We start from the raw sequence: 20,577 nt of genomic DNA on the forward strand, positions 1-20,577 counted from the left end.
AAATCAGGCAGTGTGCATCCGAGTGCCCATAGCCACGAGCACATTTGTTCAGCGCCCCGCCAAGGCAAACAATAGACAACATGGTTTGTAGAACAATTTCTTCGTTAGTCCAGATTATACTTCTCTCCTGCCTGCTGCGAGCAGATGCTTGCGTGGCACTGGTATGACAGTGCTGGAGCTGGCACAACACTAAGTGGTCATTACAGTTGTCTGACCAAGATCCTAAATTTGTAACAACTGCCTCCTTTCAAGCACTAGCATGCAACCACCCAGAACCACCACCAAGAAAGCTTTGTGTTGGTTTTGTGCTTCCCAAATATATAGCAATATATATTCTGGCGCTTCTGTTTATGAATCCAGTCCCAGTTTGCTTTGCATCAGCTGTAGCAACTTTTATTTCTCCTTCTTTAGAAGCGGGGCTTGCTAAATTTTGTTAAACCTCACCAGCAAGACTCTGGTTATTTAACACCATAGAAGCACACTGTCTCTTTTCACAGCCTAGAAGAGGAATTCAAGTCCAACAGCAGACCATCCTGAAACAAAGCAGTCTGTAGTTTATTCTCATTGTCTAGAGTAACATACGACAGACCTGCAGCAAATGCAAGTGCTCTTCACCTCAGGCTTGTAATGTGCCATTTCAAGGCCATCCAGGAAAGACCTCAGCAGTTAGAAAGTCAGTAAGGGTACAAAAGGACTCCTATGGTGTCTCCTGCCCAAGGAGCCAGGGAACCACATCCAGAGGCTTTTGAATACAACATTAGAGCTTCTGAGAACAAGCTAAGTCACATAATTAAGATAAAAGTTAAGAGTGAAATCCAAGAGCTACCAAAGCACATGCAGTCTGACAACTACCAGTCTGCTTACAAACTATTCATATCGTTCAAAATATTAATAAACATTTCAGTATGAAGACCAAAACCCATACTATTGCTTTGAAGTTGCCTTTGTATATCAACACTTGAAAGGGCTGGAAGTCAGGGCGTAACACTGTGTAATAAGAAAAGGTAAAAAGTACAGACTGACTATGCTACTGCACACTGCAATTTGATGGAAATGTGTATGTGCCCCAGCCAACTTCAAAACACATGGTGACACTTCAGGGCCCTCAGTTCAGGCAAGCTCCCTCCCACTTTGCTGCACGCCTATGTTTTGCCAGCCAAGCCCAGGAGGGACCATCCCTTTTCTCTCCCAGCTCAGTTGAGGCCAGCTCTCAAACCAGCTACGCTCCTGTGGAACCAAGTCTCAGTCCTGGGCACCTGCCTGGTGCTCTGGTTTCACAACTCACTGCATCGTGCAGTGAGTAACACCTTGATTTTCAGACCACTGGTCAAAGTTTAAGGATGAAAGTGTTTACTTAAAATTCAAAGTTGTAGTAATGTTACAAGGTTTCAAAAAAAACCCCAAACGAACAACATAATACATCACGATTATACTTCCAAGCCCAGCATCTTACTTATCTTCCTCTGGTTAAGTTAGAGGAAAGCACTGTTAGCTTTAAATGGTACCTCTTCCTCCCGCCATGTCCTGGAAAGAGACTGTGGACAGAAAGCAAAAACTAAGACACTTGCACCATACCATTCTGCCCCCACCCCTTTTCCAGCATCTCCTCCCCAAAATACCATTTGTTTTCTCAATAAGGAGACAAAACATTGCAGGCAGTATAAGGCACAATAGCATCTGGAGTGCTATGAGCAACCTTTAAAGCCATGTTCCTGTGCTATGCAGACTTCCCTACGTTGATGCCACTGCCATCGGAGCAGCGTGACGTGATGGTAAGCAGTGGTGTCTGGCAGGGGCAGGGCTGCAGTCCAAGGCAGGAACCTAGTAGCACACACGTAGAGGTGACCACAGATCTTCCTTCAAGCTCTCCCTCTGGGATCATGCATCAAGTGCTGTAGCAATATACAGTGATTAAAACCACTTTTGGCAAACACTGTAAAGTATGTAAAAGCACGTTTTTGTTACGCTGTAAAGACAAGGTCTTTATGGTTCTTGCTATGAAGATTTGTAATCCATACCTGAATCAAGTGTCAGCTGCCTAAATGCCTGAAACGCACCCAAAACAATGCTTCTAATCCTCTCTTTGGCTGATATTTGATATTATCTATCTTCTTAAAAATTTTATTAGAACTACAGGCTGAGCGTAAGTATTTCTGGAGTGCAAGAGTTGCCTGGTTTTACCCATCACATACAGACTGAGCACAATGGTTACAGACTGGACTGCTAAAATCAAACTATGAAGGCACAAGAATAGCTGACAATAAGCAACTCTGTTATTAAAATAGGGTTTAGCACTCCTGAGGGCTGGCAACTCATCCCACCACACAGCAGTAGTTAAGTCTGTTCCACCGACACTGTTGGTTTGTACTACGATGCTGAGAGAAGTCTGGGTTGGAACATCTGAGAAAGGAAACGTAGGCTGTCCAACACGTTCAACACCTGAGTAGGTAAAACCTGGAGTTGCAAGAGGAGTTGATGTTGGCGTGCTGGTGTCCGTGTCAGGCACTGCTGTTTCAGTAGTCTCCCAGGATGATGTTATGTGTACCATCACAAGAGAAGTTGAAGTTTGGGAATAAGCTGAGCTGAACGTCTGGTATGTAATGGCTGTGGTTGGCAGGCACTTCAGGTGATCAACTGTTAGAGCCACAAGAGAAATATTCTGTAGTGCCAGTGGGCTGTGACACATGAGGGATGGCACATTTCTAACTATCTCCATGCTCTTTTGGAGCCACTCTCGGAAGCCAAGGATTTGGCAATCACATTTCCAAGGGTTGTTGTCAAGGAAGACTTCTTGCAGCTCCGGTAAAAAAGTAAAGAAGTCTCCAGGAAGAGTCTGCAGCTTAGTACTATTCAGGTAAACTTTCTGAAGGTGCTTGAGATTGTGAAAGAGGTTTCTAGGAAGAACCTCAAGCGTCTTATCAAAAAGGGAAATGTTCTGCAGTTTCTGAAGGCTCAGGAAGATGCCCTCTGGCAAACTGGAAATGTTATTTGTATGCAGAGAAAGGCCCCGCAGTTCATTCAGACCACTGAATACATTCTTAGGAAGAACACTAAGCTCTGGATTAAAACTCAGCACAAGAAGCTCTAAATTTGTCAAGTTACTGAACACGAAATCTGGTACTGTTGAGAGCTTTGTGTGGTACAGCCACAGGCTACCAAGGTGCCTCATTTCTCCAAACAATACTTCTGGAAGAGACTTCAGTGGGTTCCTGTACAAGGTCAATTTAGACAGGTCAGGCAAGTGCAGAAAGAGCCCAGGAGGCAAAACCTCAAGCTTGTTTCTGGAGAGCGTTAGGCTTCTCAGTTTATGAAGGCAATGAAATGCATCAGGGGCAATGGACTGGATGTTATTGGAATGCAGGAAGAGTTCCAGCAGCTCTTTCAGGCTATCAAACATACCAGACTCTATTGAAGACAGCCTGTTAAAATACAGCATCAGCTTCTCAAGCCTGCTTAATGCACTAAATACATTTCTAGGCAGTGCTGCCAAATAATTTCTCGACAAGTTCAGTACTTTGAGTTTGGCAAGTTTCTTCAGCACACCGCTAGGAAGTGCTGTTAGTTGGTTTTTGTTCAAGAAAAGCTCCTCCAAACTAGCTAGTTTGTCAAACAGATTTTCTTCTATGGATTTCAACCTGTTATTTTCAATGATCAATTGCTTAAGCTGTACCATGTCGTCAAACACTTCTGGGGGAAGTTCAACCAGTTTATTATCTAGAAGTTTGAGGGCTCTTAGCCTTCTCAAGCCTTTAAAAGCCATTGGTGAAATCAGAGAGATGTTGTTTGAAGACAAGATGAGATGCTGCAGTTCCAACATCCTAGAAAAAACATCCTGCAAATATGTTACATTAGTGTCTGTTATGTGAATTTCTGTCATGTTGCAAGGCAGATTTAAGGATTCCAGGTGTTTTATGTGGGGACCAGAACAATGAATTGCATTTTCTGAAGAGCAGTTGCACTTCTCAGGACAAATAGATGCATCCAACTGGAAGAAAAGCTTGATCATCACTGACAAACCAAACACCAACATCCTCGTTGAAGTGTCAGAAACATTAGCTGTTAGAAGAGATGAGAGAGAGTCAGGATCTGATCACAGGTAGTTAATAACTTAGCAGCCAACAAAGTTGTATAAATATATCATAAAACCTGAAAATGTGTGGAATCTCTCTTGGCTTGAAAGCAAACTTAAAAACCTCTATCACTGTTGACTGCAAATATTTCTAAGGTGGTCAGCTTACACTGAGAAGTACAGACAAAGCTATTTGTACATCCAGTATTCCTTGCTTATATCTATACTAGTCAAATATAATAAAAGCGTATGAAAATCATGATGAAACTCTAAGTAGTCATAAGGCATGCATTTATTTGACCAGAAAAGCATTATACTAAGTTACAGACAGAAAGTCTTTAAAAAAAAATTACCAAGAGGTCCTGCATCCACAATATTTTTTTATTGTGGGTTACGTGAGATTAAAAAATAAAGTTTAGCCTGCAAAATAGATAATGGAAGTAAAAAGGGTGTCCTATATTTTAAGTGGCCAAAAGTAAAACAGCACACAGTTCTGTTAAATCATCTCTCAGCATGTGCAAGTGATAGCTTCTTGGAACAGCACAAGAACACCCAAGAAGCAACAGGCTATTTTTGACATGGCCTGAAATAACACACAAGAGCTCGGGTAGCACAGGACAGTAGTGAGCCTCTGATAACCAACGAGTCTCATTTCAACAGCTTAACACAATACTAAGTTATCAGTAGTATTAAAAATACGATGAAATGAGAGGAAAGAAGTGCCATGAAGTTAGCTAGAAAGCTGTAGCAATAAAAGTAGATCTGCATGAAACCTATTCCCAAAGTTGGAAAGTTGTATAGATTTCCAAACAAAAAAAGGAACAGAAAAGCAATCATTGTAGCTATAATGATAATATTTAAAAGAGCAAGTCAAACAGAAATCCAGAGTTTAGAAATACTTCCTTAGTGAAATCAGCAAATCCAAGTGTATCAGAAACCTGGAAGTGAAGCACTGGCTGATCAGCAGGAGAAGCAGCAGCTGGGACTGTTGAAATAGCTGGACAAGTTCTGCAGACAACTGGAAGAGCCAACTCTTTGTCAGTCTTCAGCACCGAGAACACTGGGGCGAGGCAGCAGCTCCATCCCAACATACTCTTTTCCAGGGGCAAGGATGAAGCTTTACTGTACCAACTCCACAGACAGACACGGGTACAAACCCCATCACTTAAAAAGAAGTCAGGTGGGGCAGCTGAGCTTCTCACATGCCTGAACTGCTGACAAGAACATACCACCACAGATCAAAAACAGCTGCTGCACCAAAAGAAGCAGAAGTACTTTAAAAAAAAAAAAAAAAAAAAAGAAAAAAAATTTCTTGGTCAGGTTCAGTGTACTTAAGACTGCTAAAATATACATCCCTTCCTCGGGAAGGGAAAGGCACAGCACCTAGTGGCATCAACTATCAGAAACGCAGTGCTGCAAAGCAAGCTCTGACTGGGCCTTCTGCAACTCTGAATGAGACTCTCGCCAGAAAAAAGCCATGAGATTCCACCCTTCCAAAGGGCTTTTCCATGTAAAACAAGACTCTTTCAGAGAATCTTGCCCTCCTAGTAATCCCACACACACCCCAGAACTGACCATCTCATAAAACAGTGATGTTTTGACCTCAGTTAACTGGTAAGCCAACCTGTGCCTGATGCTAGCTATCCCCACCTCAGCCCACTGATGATGAGCACATCCCTGGGCGCCCCCAGGGCCAGTGCCTCGGCTCCCCCCCACCCGGGGCCAGTGCCTCGGCACCCCCCCACCCGGGGCCAGTGCCTCGGCACCCCCACCCGGGGCCAGTGCCTCGGCACCCCCCCACCCGGGGCCAGTGCCTCGGCACCCCCCCACCCGGGGCCAGTGCCTCGGCACCCCCACCCGGGGCCAGTGCCTCGGCACCCCCCCACCCGGGGCCAGTGCCTCGGCTCCCCCCCACCCGGGGCCAGTGCCTCGGCACCCCCCCACCCGGGGCCAGTGCCTCGGCACCCCCCCACCCGGGGCCAGTGCCTCGGCACCCCCCACCCGGGGCCAGTGCCTCGGCCCCCCCGGGCACAGGGTGGGCAGCTGCAGAGCCGCTTCAGGGTGGTAGTACCTGAGCACAACCACTCCAAGAAATTTTGGTTTCCAGCCCTGACTGGCATCTCAACCTGCACCAACTCAACCCAAGGCCACAGCAGAACTACAGGATTCAGTGAGATTGGAGAGATAAGGAACTAAAAACCAAAATTGGGGGGGGAGGGGCAGGGTGGGGAGAGCGATATAATCCAAATTGTTATACTGAAGACTGCAAATGCAGGTCCCTCAGAGGGCACGACTGCAGGCCAGAGTCTAAAGTAAGAGAGCCTAAAGCTTGACTGGGTATGTCCATTTTCCTGGCCTTATAACAAAAGGTAAGAGTATTCAATAAGACAATCTTAGACACTCAGCAGTGCTAACACACATGGATTTACACAAACAATGAAATGGTAGAAATTCTTTGTAAGAAATTAAGGCCACAAGCATATGACTGGCACAGGAACTAGATAATCCTGTGGGTCTCAAACATCTAGAGCGGCTAATGGTATTTTTTAAAGAAACATTTAAAGTTCCGTAATTGAAGATTTTAGTAGTAGAGAATACAGCAAGATCCATGTAAGGGTCATAATTATACATTGCTGTGTATTAAAATTTCCTCAAACCCTCTTGTGAGACACCTGGCATTCCAGAAAGGACACCAGCCTGGATGGTCATTTACCACGTTCTGGCCTACAGCCTCTTTCCCTTTCTACCACCCCCTTAGTGTTTCTCAAGAATATGAAAGGATGCCAGAAGCAATATATTAATAATCTGTTACTATATTAAAACTCAAAAATCAGTTTTTAACTTAGTTTCATAGAATACTGAGCACATGTATCATTTACTATGATGCTTAACTTTTTTACTTTCTTGCAAATTTCTAAACTCATATGAGCATGAAAATGGAATTTTGAACTGTACCTTAGAAACTCATCTGCTTCCTAGAAGAACTTACTAGGAGCATAGCAGGCAATCAGGCTTCACCATGATTCTGCACTTTAAATGGGAAGTAAAACAGCAAAACGCATCCTCTAGATAACACTTTCACTCATATTTGCATAACTACTGTGAAAGTTTAGAGAATATTTTAAGTTTCAGAGCAGATTTTGCCTACATTCAGTTGTGTAAGCAAATCAGGTTCCATAGGCTGTATGCAACTCCAGAAGTAGAATTGGAAACCACTGACAGAACAGGAGAAAGTTTGAAGTCACACATGCAACAGCACAAGACACACTTGTAGCTTCTTTGACAGTGATATTGGAGTATGTGCTTCAGCCAACCCAAAGCAAATCTGGGTAAAGTCAGAAATTTACATTTCAAATCAGAAATTTCAAATTTGTTAGACAGTTTCACCAGAGTGTTACACAGATGCATTAGGTTTTGGAGTAGACACATCTACTTTAAACAACCAAGGCATTTATATGTACCTTCACAAGGATGCTCTGACTTACTTTCTTGCAGGATTGGTGTCAAAGCAATTTGATAAGGAATGAAGTTTTTTACTTAATACTGACTAAGCAATTCAGGGTTGACCCATGTGTCTTCTGTTCTTCCTCCAAATCTTCTAGATTCACAGGCCAACAAAACCTAAAGCCTGAAAGATTCTGAAGAGAGAAAAGCTTTAAGATACCAAAATATTAGCTTGAAATTGAAAGATTAAGTTTTTGTAATTAAGTAATGAAGTATTTCAAGTATCTTGTCTTCAAGTTTAAACCAATGTGCCCTACCAATGAATGTTTAAATAGAAGGTGAGCTGCAGGATGCAAAAGATGTCTTCGTTTCTGTGTGTTTTTTCTGAAGATGACTGTGACAACAGTGACAGCTCACAACCAGGAACATTTGCCCTAGAGTCTTTTCAAGATAATGTCTCCCACGTGTCAAAGAACAGAAGGAACATCTGGATAACAGAAGGTGGAAACAAGCTGCTATCACATGTACAAGCTCTGGCTTAAAAATGGCTCTCATCAGCCACCAGGTAAAAGTATGGTCAGTATTATCCCACTGCAGAAGAGCAGTGCTACCATATGTACTGCTAACACACAGCATGCCTACTTCGCCACCCCCATCTTCAAAACTTCAGAGACACTGAACAAGATACCCATGATCAGTGGGAGTAAGTCTGTATTCTTCAAGAAGCTTTGAATCTAACTGTATAAACATTAAAAACAATTCCATGAAACTAATGAAAAGAATTAAAATATCTGTTCATTTTAATTTTATTTTCAAAGAGCTTCAGTCACAAAAATGATTTACAAGTCTATTTACAATTCTATTGTACAGTTATTTATGTATGCCTCTTGACAACAGGGTACCATTCTAGAGCAGCAATACATATTTTAAATACAATGATGTAGTATCATTTCAGATCTACAAATAAAAAGGAAGCTGAGCTTCTAGAGAGCGCTGTAATGATGAACCTTTTAATCTGTGTTAGGCTTGAGGAATTAATGACAAACTGAGTAGTTTCTGGTTTACATAATTATCAAACAAGCTGCAGTTTGTTGAAAATAGCTTTAAAAACCTGAAGCTTTACTGTATAAAATCAAAATATTCAAGACTCTAAAAACTGTCAAAACCCCACAGCTTTCCCTTAGACATACAAAAACCTAAGTTTACAATTCAGAATTTCATGGGAGAAATCCTACAGAACTTTAGCTCTCTCGTTTTGTGATGACCAACATAAGCATTAAAAATTTGCAGCATAAAAAGGACTCCACATCTGCTTAGTATTATACTGTATATACATATACAGTATAGGATTATTTACCCAATTTGGGATGACTGTTCAGTACAGCCTTCATGAAGAAAGAAAAAAATAAATAGAATTAAAAATCCAACAACTTTTAAAAAGTGCAACAGTAAGAGTTTCCAATTTGAAGTTCTGATGAATATGGACAGTCAGTTCTGTGGGTGTTTTAGCCGCTTCTACTCAAGCGTTATTTGCAGCATTTTCTTTTTACAGTAGATTTAGTTCTATAGTACATGAAACTAGAGTTACTGCTAATTGAATCTGAAGGGAAGAGAAAAAAAAGCTTTAAAAATAACCCTGAGGGATATACAATTTAATGATCTTGCAATTTATTTCTAAAAAGTAACATTTATTATTTAGCAATTGCTTTTCTGGATAGACCAGTCCTTTAAGTATGTGCATAAATAATATTTAAAAATCAGTAATATTTACAAATCCTAATACATCAAAGTAAAATACGTACAGATTAAAGTCTGCATACACAAATAATTTAATAATAAATCAAACTCCTCAATGTAAGGCCAAAATATACAGCAGGAAGAAAGTGTCTACCAAGTATCTAGTGGAGCTCACTAAATTGGTCTGTTTATCTGAATTTAGACTTCCAAGATGAATAATTAGAAGAGGTTCTTCTCACTACAAACTGAATTTCATCTTGCTTCAAAGCAGGAACTGAATACACTAGTGCAGATCTAGTTTGCTGCATTTCTAAAAACCAGAAAAACTAAACTGCTCAAAATGAGAAAAATTATAGGTGGCCAAACTCAGCTCTTGGGCAGGAAGGCATAAATCTCAATAATTGCAGAAGATGCAAAAGCTTATTTTGTGGCTGAACTTGCAACAACAAGAAGGATTCTCAGAAAAGCTGATTTATTATTCTTGAATAAGTCAGAAGCAAATAGGTCAGAGCTCAAGCATGTAACCTCAAGAACATTTACTAACGCTAAATGCATACCTTGAGGAAACTAGCTCCCATTTGCAAAATATTTAAGTTCAATAGGATCATGACCCATTAGTCACTCAATCAAGTGGAGACACTTGGCAATTTCAGTTTTAGTAAGAGATCCCTAAAATGCTCTCTGAAGACAAGCCCACCTTAATAAGTTGTTTCCTTCTCACTGTCTAGATAAGTCTAATAAACTAGAGTAAAAATAAAAGACTAGCTTCAGAAACCGAACAAGCCAAGAGAAATTATCAGCTTGGAGGAAGTATTAAGCAAAAGCATATAACAGGGAAAGACAAATATCTTCTTTCACTTCTGATGGAACAACCAAGCTAAAATGGTCAGTGAAATGGAAAGCAAAAGCTTATGTGTTTAAGGATAAGTCACAGCTCCCAGGTCCAAGATGCATAGCTTCACAACATTTCTCAACTAAAATATTATTTTTCTTTAAATTTGAATACTACTTACGCATCTGAGAATTATTCATCAATTATTCCATGCTACAAAGATTTTGTAAAATCAACACTGACAGAAATTAGCCAGCTGACTCAAGTTCATGATTAATAAATTTATCCAAGTCCACAACTGCAGACCCCTTAAAAGCTACTGATGTTGTTCGATGTTTATGACCTTAAGAAGCCAGGATACACTGCTCTATTGAATGAATGCTAAGAAAACCACTTCCCCCTTCCTCCTGCTCCACCCCTCAAAAGCAAACCACAACAACAAAAAAAAAAATCAGGAAAAGAGTTGACAGCTGTACTGGAGGATAGTACACCATAGGCATACTATTTATGAGGATCAAGTGCCAATCACTTAAACCTCCAAGTTCTAGGAAAAAGTCTTCCAAACCATTTAGCACCACTTTAAAATTCCCCATTGGCACAGTATGTTCAATAATACAGAAGCCGTAATATGAGCAGTGGGGGACACTGTCCATACCACCTTACAGAACAGCACAAGGGAATTAGGCCCAACCTGAAAAATTCCCCTTATTAAAACAATGCTGCAATGGAATTGTCTCCACAGGAGCTTTAAATTGAAGAAAAAAAAAAAACAAAACACCAAACCCACACCGCCACCAAAAACCACACACAAAAAGCCCCAAACCAAACCAAAAAAAACCCCCTCAAACTGCATCATCAGAACATACACCCTTAAAAATTATCCCATCTGGCCAAGGAGTTTGGGGCCCTCCTCCCACTCCTTCCTCAACTACTCTAAAAGACCCGACTTCCTTTTCTAAATGATCTCTACAGAATCGTGACTTCTCCAGATCCCTTCCCAAAGCTTGGAGGTGTCTAAGCCAGTCATTTGCATCTGGTCAAAACAGACTGACCAAAGAGTTTGTATTTTATCATCTTCCCAAAGACATCAAAGAAGACTCTTCTGAAAGTTTAGCAAGTGGAAGATGGTTTGGAGATAAGTAATTTGTGGTTTTAAAAGAAAAAAGTTTTAAGCTTTGCAAGTGAAGACGATGCCTGCCTCTCTATCTTTGCAGATCAGTTTCTCTAGTGGTCTTGTGTTTTCACCCCGCCTAATGGCAAAATGACGTATCACTACCCCAGGTGCTTAAGCAGCATTATCAGTAATGCAAGCTTTTCTTTTTTTCTTTTTTTTTAATAAATAAAATCCATATAAGCCTTATAGTTCTGCAGTAAGACAGATTTTAGCTCATCTATTTTCTCTTAATTGTTTCATACAGCTACATATAGTGCTTAAGACATTGGCAGACTCTTTGAAATGCGTATGTTCTTAACATGCACAAATCCCAAGCATGGGCACATGAAAATATTCCTCCCTCCCACCTCCATTTCCCTTGCAGCAGTAACTCTGGCCTTACTACTTCAAGGCATGTAGGAAAATTATCTTAAGATTTACAAATAAAACATGGTCCACAAAGGGATAATCCAACCCTTCTGCTGGAAAAAGCAAGGTTTGTGGAGAAATGCATAGCTAAATGTAATAAAACATGAGACAGAAGAAAGCGTTAAGATTCTCCAGCCTTCCTTCTCCAAAAACTTTAGAGTGCAGCCAAATGCCACCTCCTCTGGAGGCCACCTAAGTCCTTCCTTGGGGTTAGCTAGAAAAGAAGCTAAGAACCCACTTGAAAGCAATGTGCTTTCTTCTTAAGGACAAACCATACTGCTTCTATAGCATTCCCAATTCCTGTTGTGGTAAACTAAAGAATTAAACTTAAAACCCAAACATTACACCTGGAAACACTCCTTACTAACAGGGACAAACTTAGAGGTATACACACCAAAACTTCAGAACCATTCTGAGGCACAAAGCTTTTCAACAGTGAATATTTAAAAAAAAAAAAAAAAAAAAAAAAAAAGCACATGACAAGGTTATGTGCCTCTAGCACTACCATGAGACCATTACATCACAGGCTTTACATGAACATATGCCTGGGTAAGCAGGTTAGAACAATGATTAAGATACTCCAGGCAAAGACAGTGAACCTGTTTTAACTGCCCTGCAGTTTAAATCTTCAAATACATCCAATTTAGGAATAATGAAATTTGAAAGAAGGTGGAAGGAACACAATCATTTTTGTTCTGCCTAATGTAACCTACATCTTCAAAATGTATAGCCATAAGATGTCTGACTCTGAACTTTGTATTCAGAGGGACAAAACAGCTGGAAACATCTGCATTAGAATCTGACATTTAGTATACTGCAATTTCAAATAAAGCCTTAAAATTACATTCTTCTGAATACTAAAGACACGTGCCACCAAAATCCACTGTTATGTTACAGTGATGATTTGATATGAACCATTTTCTTGGGATGGTACTTTTGCTTCTGTTGTTGTTCTGGGTTTTGGTGGCCATTCTGGATCAACCAGCAGTTCCTGAGCTAGATGCATATACTTGGCTTTTGGTGTCTTCTCTCTACAGCCAAACAAGGAGGAAAGAAAACAGACTCCACAGCGATCCACAGCCTCCTGCAGAAGTGAACAGATTTGAAAATTGGATTACCATAAGAAAAAATTAATATAACTAGCAATACAGTAAATCGCTAGAAGGAAAACTATTATTTTAGTTTCTAATTTACTATTTCATTGTCACCTTGGACCTAGAAGGTGTAGTACAGAAACTCTTCTGTTATCTTTTCTACATTGTGGTAGCAATGACATTTAAAAAACATTAGGAAAAAACAAGTATTCTGCATTATTGTAAAAGCTAAGGTCACCAACAGCTTTTATGCATATTTTATGATAGTTTCAATAAACACAGGTATAACAGGCATCACTAAATGATGTTACTACTGAAGAATAAAAGCCTGGTCTAGAAAAAGCAGTCAAATTCCCAGAGTCTCAAAAACACTTTTTAAGCAATTAATTGTTTAACTGAAGGCAGTCAGTCAGCCAAAAGTAGCAGATTTAACTTGCTGACACTGTGAAATCTAAGTCCTACAGGTATTAGTAGTTATTAAAACAGACACAAATTACTGAACTTGTTTTCCTTCCTATTTTTCCTCTCCCGGTCCTAAATGCATGTAACTTAACTAGCTGGAAAAGAGAAACACCATTCCTCATTCTCAAGACTGGATCCCTCATGTCTCAGAGAGCACCTATAGTCTGCGGGGCCGGCATTTTAATGGAGATATATTCTAATTCTACGATTTTCTTCATGCTCCAAATTTCTACCAACTGGTGAACTGAACCAAACATAAGCCTTAAGCACAACTTCCATTCTTCAGTGAACACAAAGCAATTCATTCTTGAAGAGCCTCAAAAGGACAAACATAAATTTGAAGTGAATACATTTATAAAATTTAGTACTGAGAAATAAACCATTTTAATTCTAGCAAGAACAAATGTATAACCAGCTAAAAGTAATAAGCCAACAGGCTTAAAGAAAAAGCTAGTTTCTATGGGATTCACATAGATTTCCTTCATGTATTAATGACAGAGGGGCCAGACCAGACCAAGATTCGTGGTCACCTGAAAAGCAGAAGCTAAATCCTTCAGTCTCCTAAACATCTGAAGTAGTAATAATGTACTTTCATTTGCCATTTTGTTTTGTTTCATTTGTATGTGCTATAAATTACTGCTCTCAGACAATGATCTAAGATCCTAAACCAAATTAATTTAATAAAGAACTGGATTACACCCAGCATCAGCAATTCTGCTTCCAAGCAAATCAAAACATTCCTTGTCCTATCATGCTAACTTGTGAGAACACAAAATTTGCTAATGTGTAAACTGAAGATAAGGTGAGAAAAGTCATAAAAGTAATCCTCTGAGTTTGCTTTGCAGTTCTTGTATACAGAGCTAAATTCTTTACGTGTCAACAAGGAGAAAAATATAAAACCAGAAGCCTTTCCTTTTAAATATCCTAGTTACAAAAATCTAAGCAATCTTAAGATAAGGCAACAGACACTTATAGATCATAAAAAGACAAAACTGAATTAATCTGCATGCACTCAAATGATGACAGCAAAATACTAGTCTCCAACCTGAGGCGGCTGGGGTATGGTGAGGCGATATTCTCCTTGTTTGTCTCGATTGAACACAACCTTCCAAAGGATCATATCAAGGAGGACATTCTGTGAGACATTGCAGTGAGTGGGAAGAATTAAAGAAACTAATGATCATTTGTTGTTACTGTGCACATTACAAATAAAACCTGAAATAGTGTGTTAGGCATAACTAACTCAGTGCCAGGCAAAATGGAGAGTTTACATTACTTGTCAGTACTTAAGTGATAAACATTTTAATTCTTAAAGTGCTCACATGAGATTTAAGAATATGAACATGTACTTTAAATCAATAGCAACATTGACCAAAACTGCATCCATCGATACAGGTAAAAATCATAAATACACATTCTTAATGTGTTTTAATACTCGAAAAAAAACCTCTGAAGCACCACAGACATGAGTGCTTAAAGCCATTTCCCCTCAAACCATCTTTATTATTATAGCACACTTCATGCTAGAGTTATGCTTTGTTTGTAGTTTGGTTTAAACCAGTGACATTCCCAGAAAAGCTTCCGTGGGGTGGCAAAGCTGAGCCACCAGCAGGAAGCCTGAAAAAATTCTGTAGGAGCCTCTCCAGATTTTGGAAAAGAGGGCAGGAGTTGTACAATATGTTTCAGTACATCTGGTTATTCTCATGGGGGTGTGTGGGCGGACTTGAGAGCCTTGAACAAATCCGGCAACACAGGTGCGAACCTGTATCTTTTGTGGTCTTGAGCCTACAGCTCTGATCTTTGGACAGATTCCATTTTTAACATCTGACTAACCTCTGCCATTGAGAAAGGGGAGCTTATTAGCCAGACTTTTATAATAGATTTTATAAGGCTTAAGATTTTACAATATACCAAAATTTTATACTGCTTTTATAAAGAACTTGCCAACAAATCTTCAGCTTTAGACATTCGTTTTTTGAAGGCAGTCTGGTTTAAGTATGTCTATAGCAGGCATCAGGGGTAAGAAGAAACATCTGCTAGGATCTGTCTTTGTTGTGTAATATTTTCTATCATCTGGTAGAAAGAATATGCGTGCTTTGTGAACCTAGTCTGGCACCCACATGGAAGGAGCAAAAGCTTTGCACAGAATTTCAGAAAACATGTTTGGGACAACCGTGGTCAGAAACCATTCCTGTTGTAGAAGCAATGTAAAAACTACATATGATTGTAGTGTGACACAAAAGTGTCCAACTGGCAAGTGTGACAAAAGAAGATAAATCAAATCCCTCAAGAATCTCATCATTATGAGACACTTAAAGAGGCAATTACTGATGGATTAGTCTCAGTGGAACAAACTTTAGGTGATATACACAGAGTAGCTTGTTAAGAGAAATAAGGAGATGCTACCAGCAGCTTTTCCTAGATACTCGGAATATGACCTGTAGTACCCACTAACTCTGTAGTGAGAAGTGTAGTGAGCAGAAAATCCAGCCACGCACACAAGGACAAAAAGGCAATGAGCTATACTCCAGTGAAGGCAAGAACTAGCCTGCAATTTCTACACAACACATTGGACCCAATGAGTTGGCACCACATGAAAAAGCTTCAGGAAGCCTAGATAATACTGCTGGAATTGGACAAATACAGTTCAAAAGGTGAGACAAAAGCAGGCTGAAGTTACAGAAGGTGAAGTGTGTATCATAAAACAAGGTTTGGGATTTAAGGATTACTAGACAATCCTGTTGGACATCTGCTGTACAGTAAGGCAACTTCTCTCACTGTTAGTTGAATGTTTTGTTTAGACAGAGAAAATGGATGAAATAGGTTTTAAGTCAAAGCAGAATATCACAAACAATTAATGTCAAGAAAACTAAATTCTACAGGTACTTCTATTCCCCTACTAAAGTATGAGCAACAAGATAAGTAGGAAAGTCTGTTTAAAAGGAATGTGACAAATCGTCCTACCAGTTTTGGTAATGATAGTTAATTGACTAAAGTGTTGAAAGATGCTAACTCAAACCTGCATAGGAAAAACAGCGGGATGGGGGTTGAAATACTGGGTGAAAGCAAACGCTCTACAGCAATTATATTGCTTAGGTTATGCTTAGTGGAAATTCAGAAGTTTACAGATTGATGTGGCAACCAGCAATACCCAGGAGTGGAACCTTATAAACATTTAAACCAGAGGAGAACCATTTGCCCTTTAGAGGCACATGCTGATACACAGACTGTGCAGGCTTTCTACCACAGCCCTTACTCTTCCAGAACAGAAACATCACCAGACTGTATAAAAGTCAGAAAGATCACCTGCAGAACAAAGTAATTTTTCAGCAGAAGGTAAGCTTATTTCTCTCAGTAACATTTATCCTGGACTGAAAACTGTAACCACCACCTATTTACACTCCATGTAATCGACACAAAGCTCAATTCCAGGGAATAATCTTAATGCTTAAAAAGAGCTAATTTCTCAGAGATGGTAATAAAAACATCAAAACTGACTAGAAAAAGTAAACAGGAAAAAGTATTGCTATCTAGGAAGTTTGTTTTAAATTTAATCGGAAGACAAAAAAGCCATGATTCTATACGCTTCAGAATAACTATTTTGTTTCAGTAGCAAAGACAGAAATATACATAAAATTTATCTTAAGGAGGCAAAAAAAGAAAACTATTAGGAGTTTAGTAGTACAAAATAATTAAAGAATTAAAAGACATAAAGGTAAACATCACAATCAGAGTTAGAGTAAATACAGGACAATGTAAGAAAGGCACAGGATCTTTAGAAGAAGATAAACTTTGTTAACAAGGCAAAGGCCAAAAAAATTAGTATCTACTGTCATGTTTTGGAAAAGACAAGTTATTGCCTGTCATGTGGAAACACTGAAAAACATGTTCCAATAGGCAGCAACATAATAGCATATACTGCAAATTCTATTTGGAACATTTTGAACACAAAGCCTTGATAATTTCAATTAAAGTATCAAAAACCCCAAACTTCGGTTATTTTTATTTTTAACTAAGTTACAAATAAAAGGGAAAAAACTAGTCAACTGGAAAGAGTATTAATGCTGTAGTAACCTTCAGTGGCCAAAATGGTATGATCCAAGCGAACATTATGCTGGTTACCTGGATAGCAATCCTTCACATAGTAATGGAAATACTGACTAGAAGCTGCAGAAAATGTTACGCAGTAAAAACAGATAATTGTGGTATGCAAGTGCTAGATAATGTTGAAAGACTTTTTCCCATCTTGCAGAAAAAAAAAAAAAAAAGTGACTAATGGCTGCAACCAAAACCCAAACGTATTCAGGTTGGAAATAAGGCATCAGTTTAACAGGGAGAAGAACTAACCACAGGAATAAACGACTGACTTGGAATCCAGATTCCTTCTGGAAGATGTGTCTGTCAAACTTCGATTCTTGGAAACAACATAGGGGTACCTGGATGAAAGGTAGGGCATGTTTCTGCCCACATTAACTCTGGAATTACAGCAGAAGAGGTCAGTATCCAGAGTGACTGACTTTGGACAAGCTCAGGGCTGGAAAAAAAAGATCTGCATGAACATCTCTACTTCTGGACTTGGATCAGATTAGATGAACAAGTTATACAGACCTGCATTATTCTGAACAATATGCTATGCATATGATCCAGCTGAATGAAGATGGGCTCCCCTAAGGATTTTATATAGTTCTGTACTACATTTTGTTATTCTGAACTAATGCAACAAATAAATGCAGAAAGTATTGTCCTATGAAATAGTTGAAATAATTTATAAATATTTCAACTTCCCCCCCCCTCTTTTTATTAATAAAGAAGTTTTTTTAAATTAGGCTTTTAAACACAGAAAACCTTGACACCTTAAATCTAACCTACAAGGAAATTTTTAGGAATACAAACTTAAAAAGAAAACACTGGCATGCTGTGAAAAGAGACCTTCTAAACAGACAAATGTGTACCCTGAAAAAAAACTTAACACAAGCATTTTTTCCATTTGAATGTCTTACCTCCGTCAGCACAGATACAATTGCATTGAGAACAACAATGATGAGAATTCTTAGGCGCCACTCATATGGCACACATACGAGCTGTGAAAAGAAGTTGTCAGAGGTTAGCAACACATACGAAGCAAACACACATTCAAAACAGGCTCAGAGTTATAAATTCTCCCTTCCCTTCCTCCTTCCCCCAAATGCAAAGGTAAAGCTCTAAATGGTTCAAGCTTGCCCAAAAAGCAGCTAGTCAGTTATCCTATGAAGTACAGATGCCTGCATCTGCTGAATCTTACCTCAAGAAATGCATCAATAGATTCAACAGGATGCAACATGATGAAAAATATGAAGACATAAAGAACTATCACAGATATAACAAACAGAACTGTAAAAGAAAAAAATATATTTTAATTGGACCATCTCATAATCAGAATTTTAGACATTTTTTTTTCCATGTGTCATGGGTTCATTACTCCCTGGAAATAACCTCTGTTCAACCTCCAAACCCCTTCCAGACAGATTTTGGCAATACAGGTTGTGCTGATAGCCATAAAGACATAGAAGGCCAGACTCAATTTCTCAGTGGCTCACTTGTATAGCTGAAACATATATCATATATACTTCTACAAACAAAGCAACTATTGGCACAAATTTCTCCATACAGTTTAATACATCCCTATTTCTATCTCTGATTATCAGGGGATAATTGTACTAAGGTATCCTAACAACTTGATTACTGCTGAAGTGGCACAACAGAATTGTAAGCAAGCCACAGATAATCAAATGTATAGTTACTTGGAGTTTTACTTGGAAGTCTACATAGTAAGAAAGGACTTACAATTTTTGTAGCATGGTTGTCTAAAGGGCTTTCCTTTAGAAAAGACAATTGCCACTATGAGGTACTGAAAGCTGGATATAAAAAACAAAGTTGTGTTTTCATAATTTTTAATGTAATGTTCATCATGAAGAGTCTCATTCCCATGGTGTGCAGAGCTGGTGTTTGTGGCATCCAATACATTACATGCACTACAACATAAAAAGTAACATTTAACACTGAGTTAAGAAGATGCAAACAAGGACTACTTATTAACAGAAGTAATGACAGAACAAATTGCTACAGTAGTAAAAAAAGTTTATCCTTGAAAACCTATTACAGGTTGAGAAATAACTCAGAACTGCAGCAGGGAGGTAGTAATTTTTGTGAATTCTGAGCTTCAACTTCTTTTATGCTTCCAGCTGTTAAGTTCACTGCATGAACTGCTTAGAAACTATCACTGATGATACACTTTGAAGACAGGTAAGAAAATTCTGCAATCTAAAGAAAATATTAAAACACCTCTTCAGAAATATTAACTTGTTTTGCTGGAACTCTTAACAGAAAAACAAAACTATATAGTATAGAAGAGTTAAAATAGGTCTGAACCATTAACTTCAAATTTCATTCTCAACTGTCCCAAAGTTGAGGAGTCTTCAGACCCTGCAGTGTGGCACTGACCCAGTTTTGCATTTCAGCCATTGGGTAACTCCTATGTATTAGTATGTTTTTCACAAAAAAAAAAAAAAAAAAAAAAAAAAAAAAAAAAAAAAAATCACCAGACTAACAAGTTGCCATACAGAAGCTAGAAGCTTTATTTACAAAGTCCCCAAAGGGGTCGATAAAGAATAGAGTGATTATTGCCTGTAGCTTTCCAATCATTACTGTATCCTGCATGGAACCACTGAAACACTTACTCAGATTCTGTTGTCCAAGGCTCATACCAGGACTGCTGTTTGACCCAAAAAAACCCAAAGGTCTGGAAAGCAAGGCAGATGATGATCTGAGACAAAACGGAACACAGAAGTGGACCTGAGATAAGACCTGATGGAGGCCTTCGCGCGACAAGCTCCTTCCAAGCAGGGTTCAGACTCACTGCAGAGAAAAATAAATTATATGTTACATCATTATGGTTTTCAAGAGTTATCCTGTTCATATTCTGTGGAAATAGAATTGCTTGCTCATGACATCACTTTAAAAATTAGACTAGAACTACAAGCGTGAAACCACCTTCAAAAGATTATATGGCACTAGAGTAATGCCACAGTGCCTTCTACAGGCTGGTTACCCCCAGCAGCACAAGACAGCAGGGGACAACAATAGAAGCCATGAGACTTGAGGAATTAGTAGTGTCTGGCCAAATTCCCTTTATCTGGCACAAGGACTTACAGCTTGTCTCCTCAGTTTTTGTTTACCATTGCTTCAAAGAAGCATCTTCTATTAAACTTGCAAATGGAATTCTAGTGTTATCCAGTAAACTGAGTGCTAGGTTCATAGGTGGAATCAAATACTTCACTAGATAATAGGCCTTGAATATAACATTTTGTGGACAAAAGTT

The 20,577-nt window shown here is 39.1% G+C and overlaps 2 protein-coding genes across 5 annotated transcripts in view; both read right to left on the reverse strand.

The window, feature by feature from the left end:
* Window positions 1-612: 612 nt before the first annotated feature.
* Window positions 613-5,436, reverse strand: LOC122154173 (platelet glycoprotein V-like). The gene is made up of 2 exons (XM_042801108.1): window positions 5,008-5,436; window positions 613-4,056 (listed from the first exon to the last, which is right to left on the reverse strand). The coding sequence occupies exon 2, from the start codon at window positions 4,028-4,030 to the stop codon at window positions 2,105-2,107; it is 1,926 nt and encodes a 641-aa protein (XP_042657042.1). The 5' UTR covers window positions 4,031-4,056; window positions 5,008-5,436; the 3' UTR covers window positions 613-2,104.
* A 2,859-nt stretch (window positions 5,437-8,295) lies between these two features.
* ATP13A3 (ATPase 13A3) overlaps window positions 8,296-20,577 on the reverse strand; it is a 62,092-nt gene continuing 49,810 nt past the window's right edge. For 2 of the 4 annotated variants that reach the window (XM_042796863.1, XM_042796869.1), the window contains exons 29-34: window positions 19,937-20,114; window positions 19,044-19,231; window positions 18,502-18,590; window positions 18,221-18,301; window positions 14,266-14,355; window positions 8,296-12,748 (exon numbers count right to left, since the gene is read on the reverse strand). In XM_042796863.1, coding sequence (XP_042652797.1) covers window positions 12,551-12,748; window positions 14,266-14,355; window positions 18,221-18,301; window positions 18,502-18,590; window positions 19,044-19,231; window positions 19,937-20,114 — 824 coding nt within the window. In that variant the 3' untranslated portion in view covers window positions 8,296-12,550. Of the gene's footprint in view, window positions 12,749-14,265; window positions 14,356-17,313; window positions 17,755-18,220; window positions 18,302-18,501; window positions 18,591-19,043; window positions 19,232-19,936; window positions 20,115-20,577 lie in introns of those variants that run through there. The other 2 variants (XM_042796873.1, XM_042796875.1) reach the window with 2 other exon arrangements.

The sequence above is a fragment of the Tyto alba genome, unplaced genomic scaffold, assembly GCF_018691265.1.
Source record: "Tyto alba isolate M040663 unplaced genomic scaffold, T.alba_DEE_v4.0 Super-Scaffold_10, whole genome shotgun sequence".
Classification (NCBI taxonomy): Eukaryota; Metazoa; Chordata; class Aves; order Strigiformes; family Tytonidae; genus Tyto; species Tyto alba.

Excerpts from the sequence above, each read along its gene's own strand:
- LOC122154173 (XM_042801108.1), bottom strand. The coding sequence starts at position 4,030 with ATGTTGGTGTTTGGTTTGTCAGTGATGATCAAGCTTTTCTTCCAGTTG.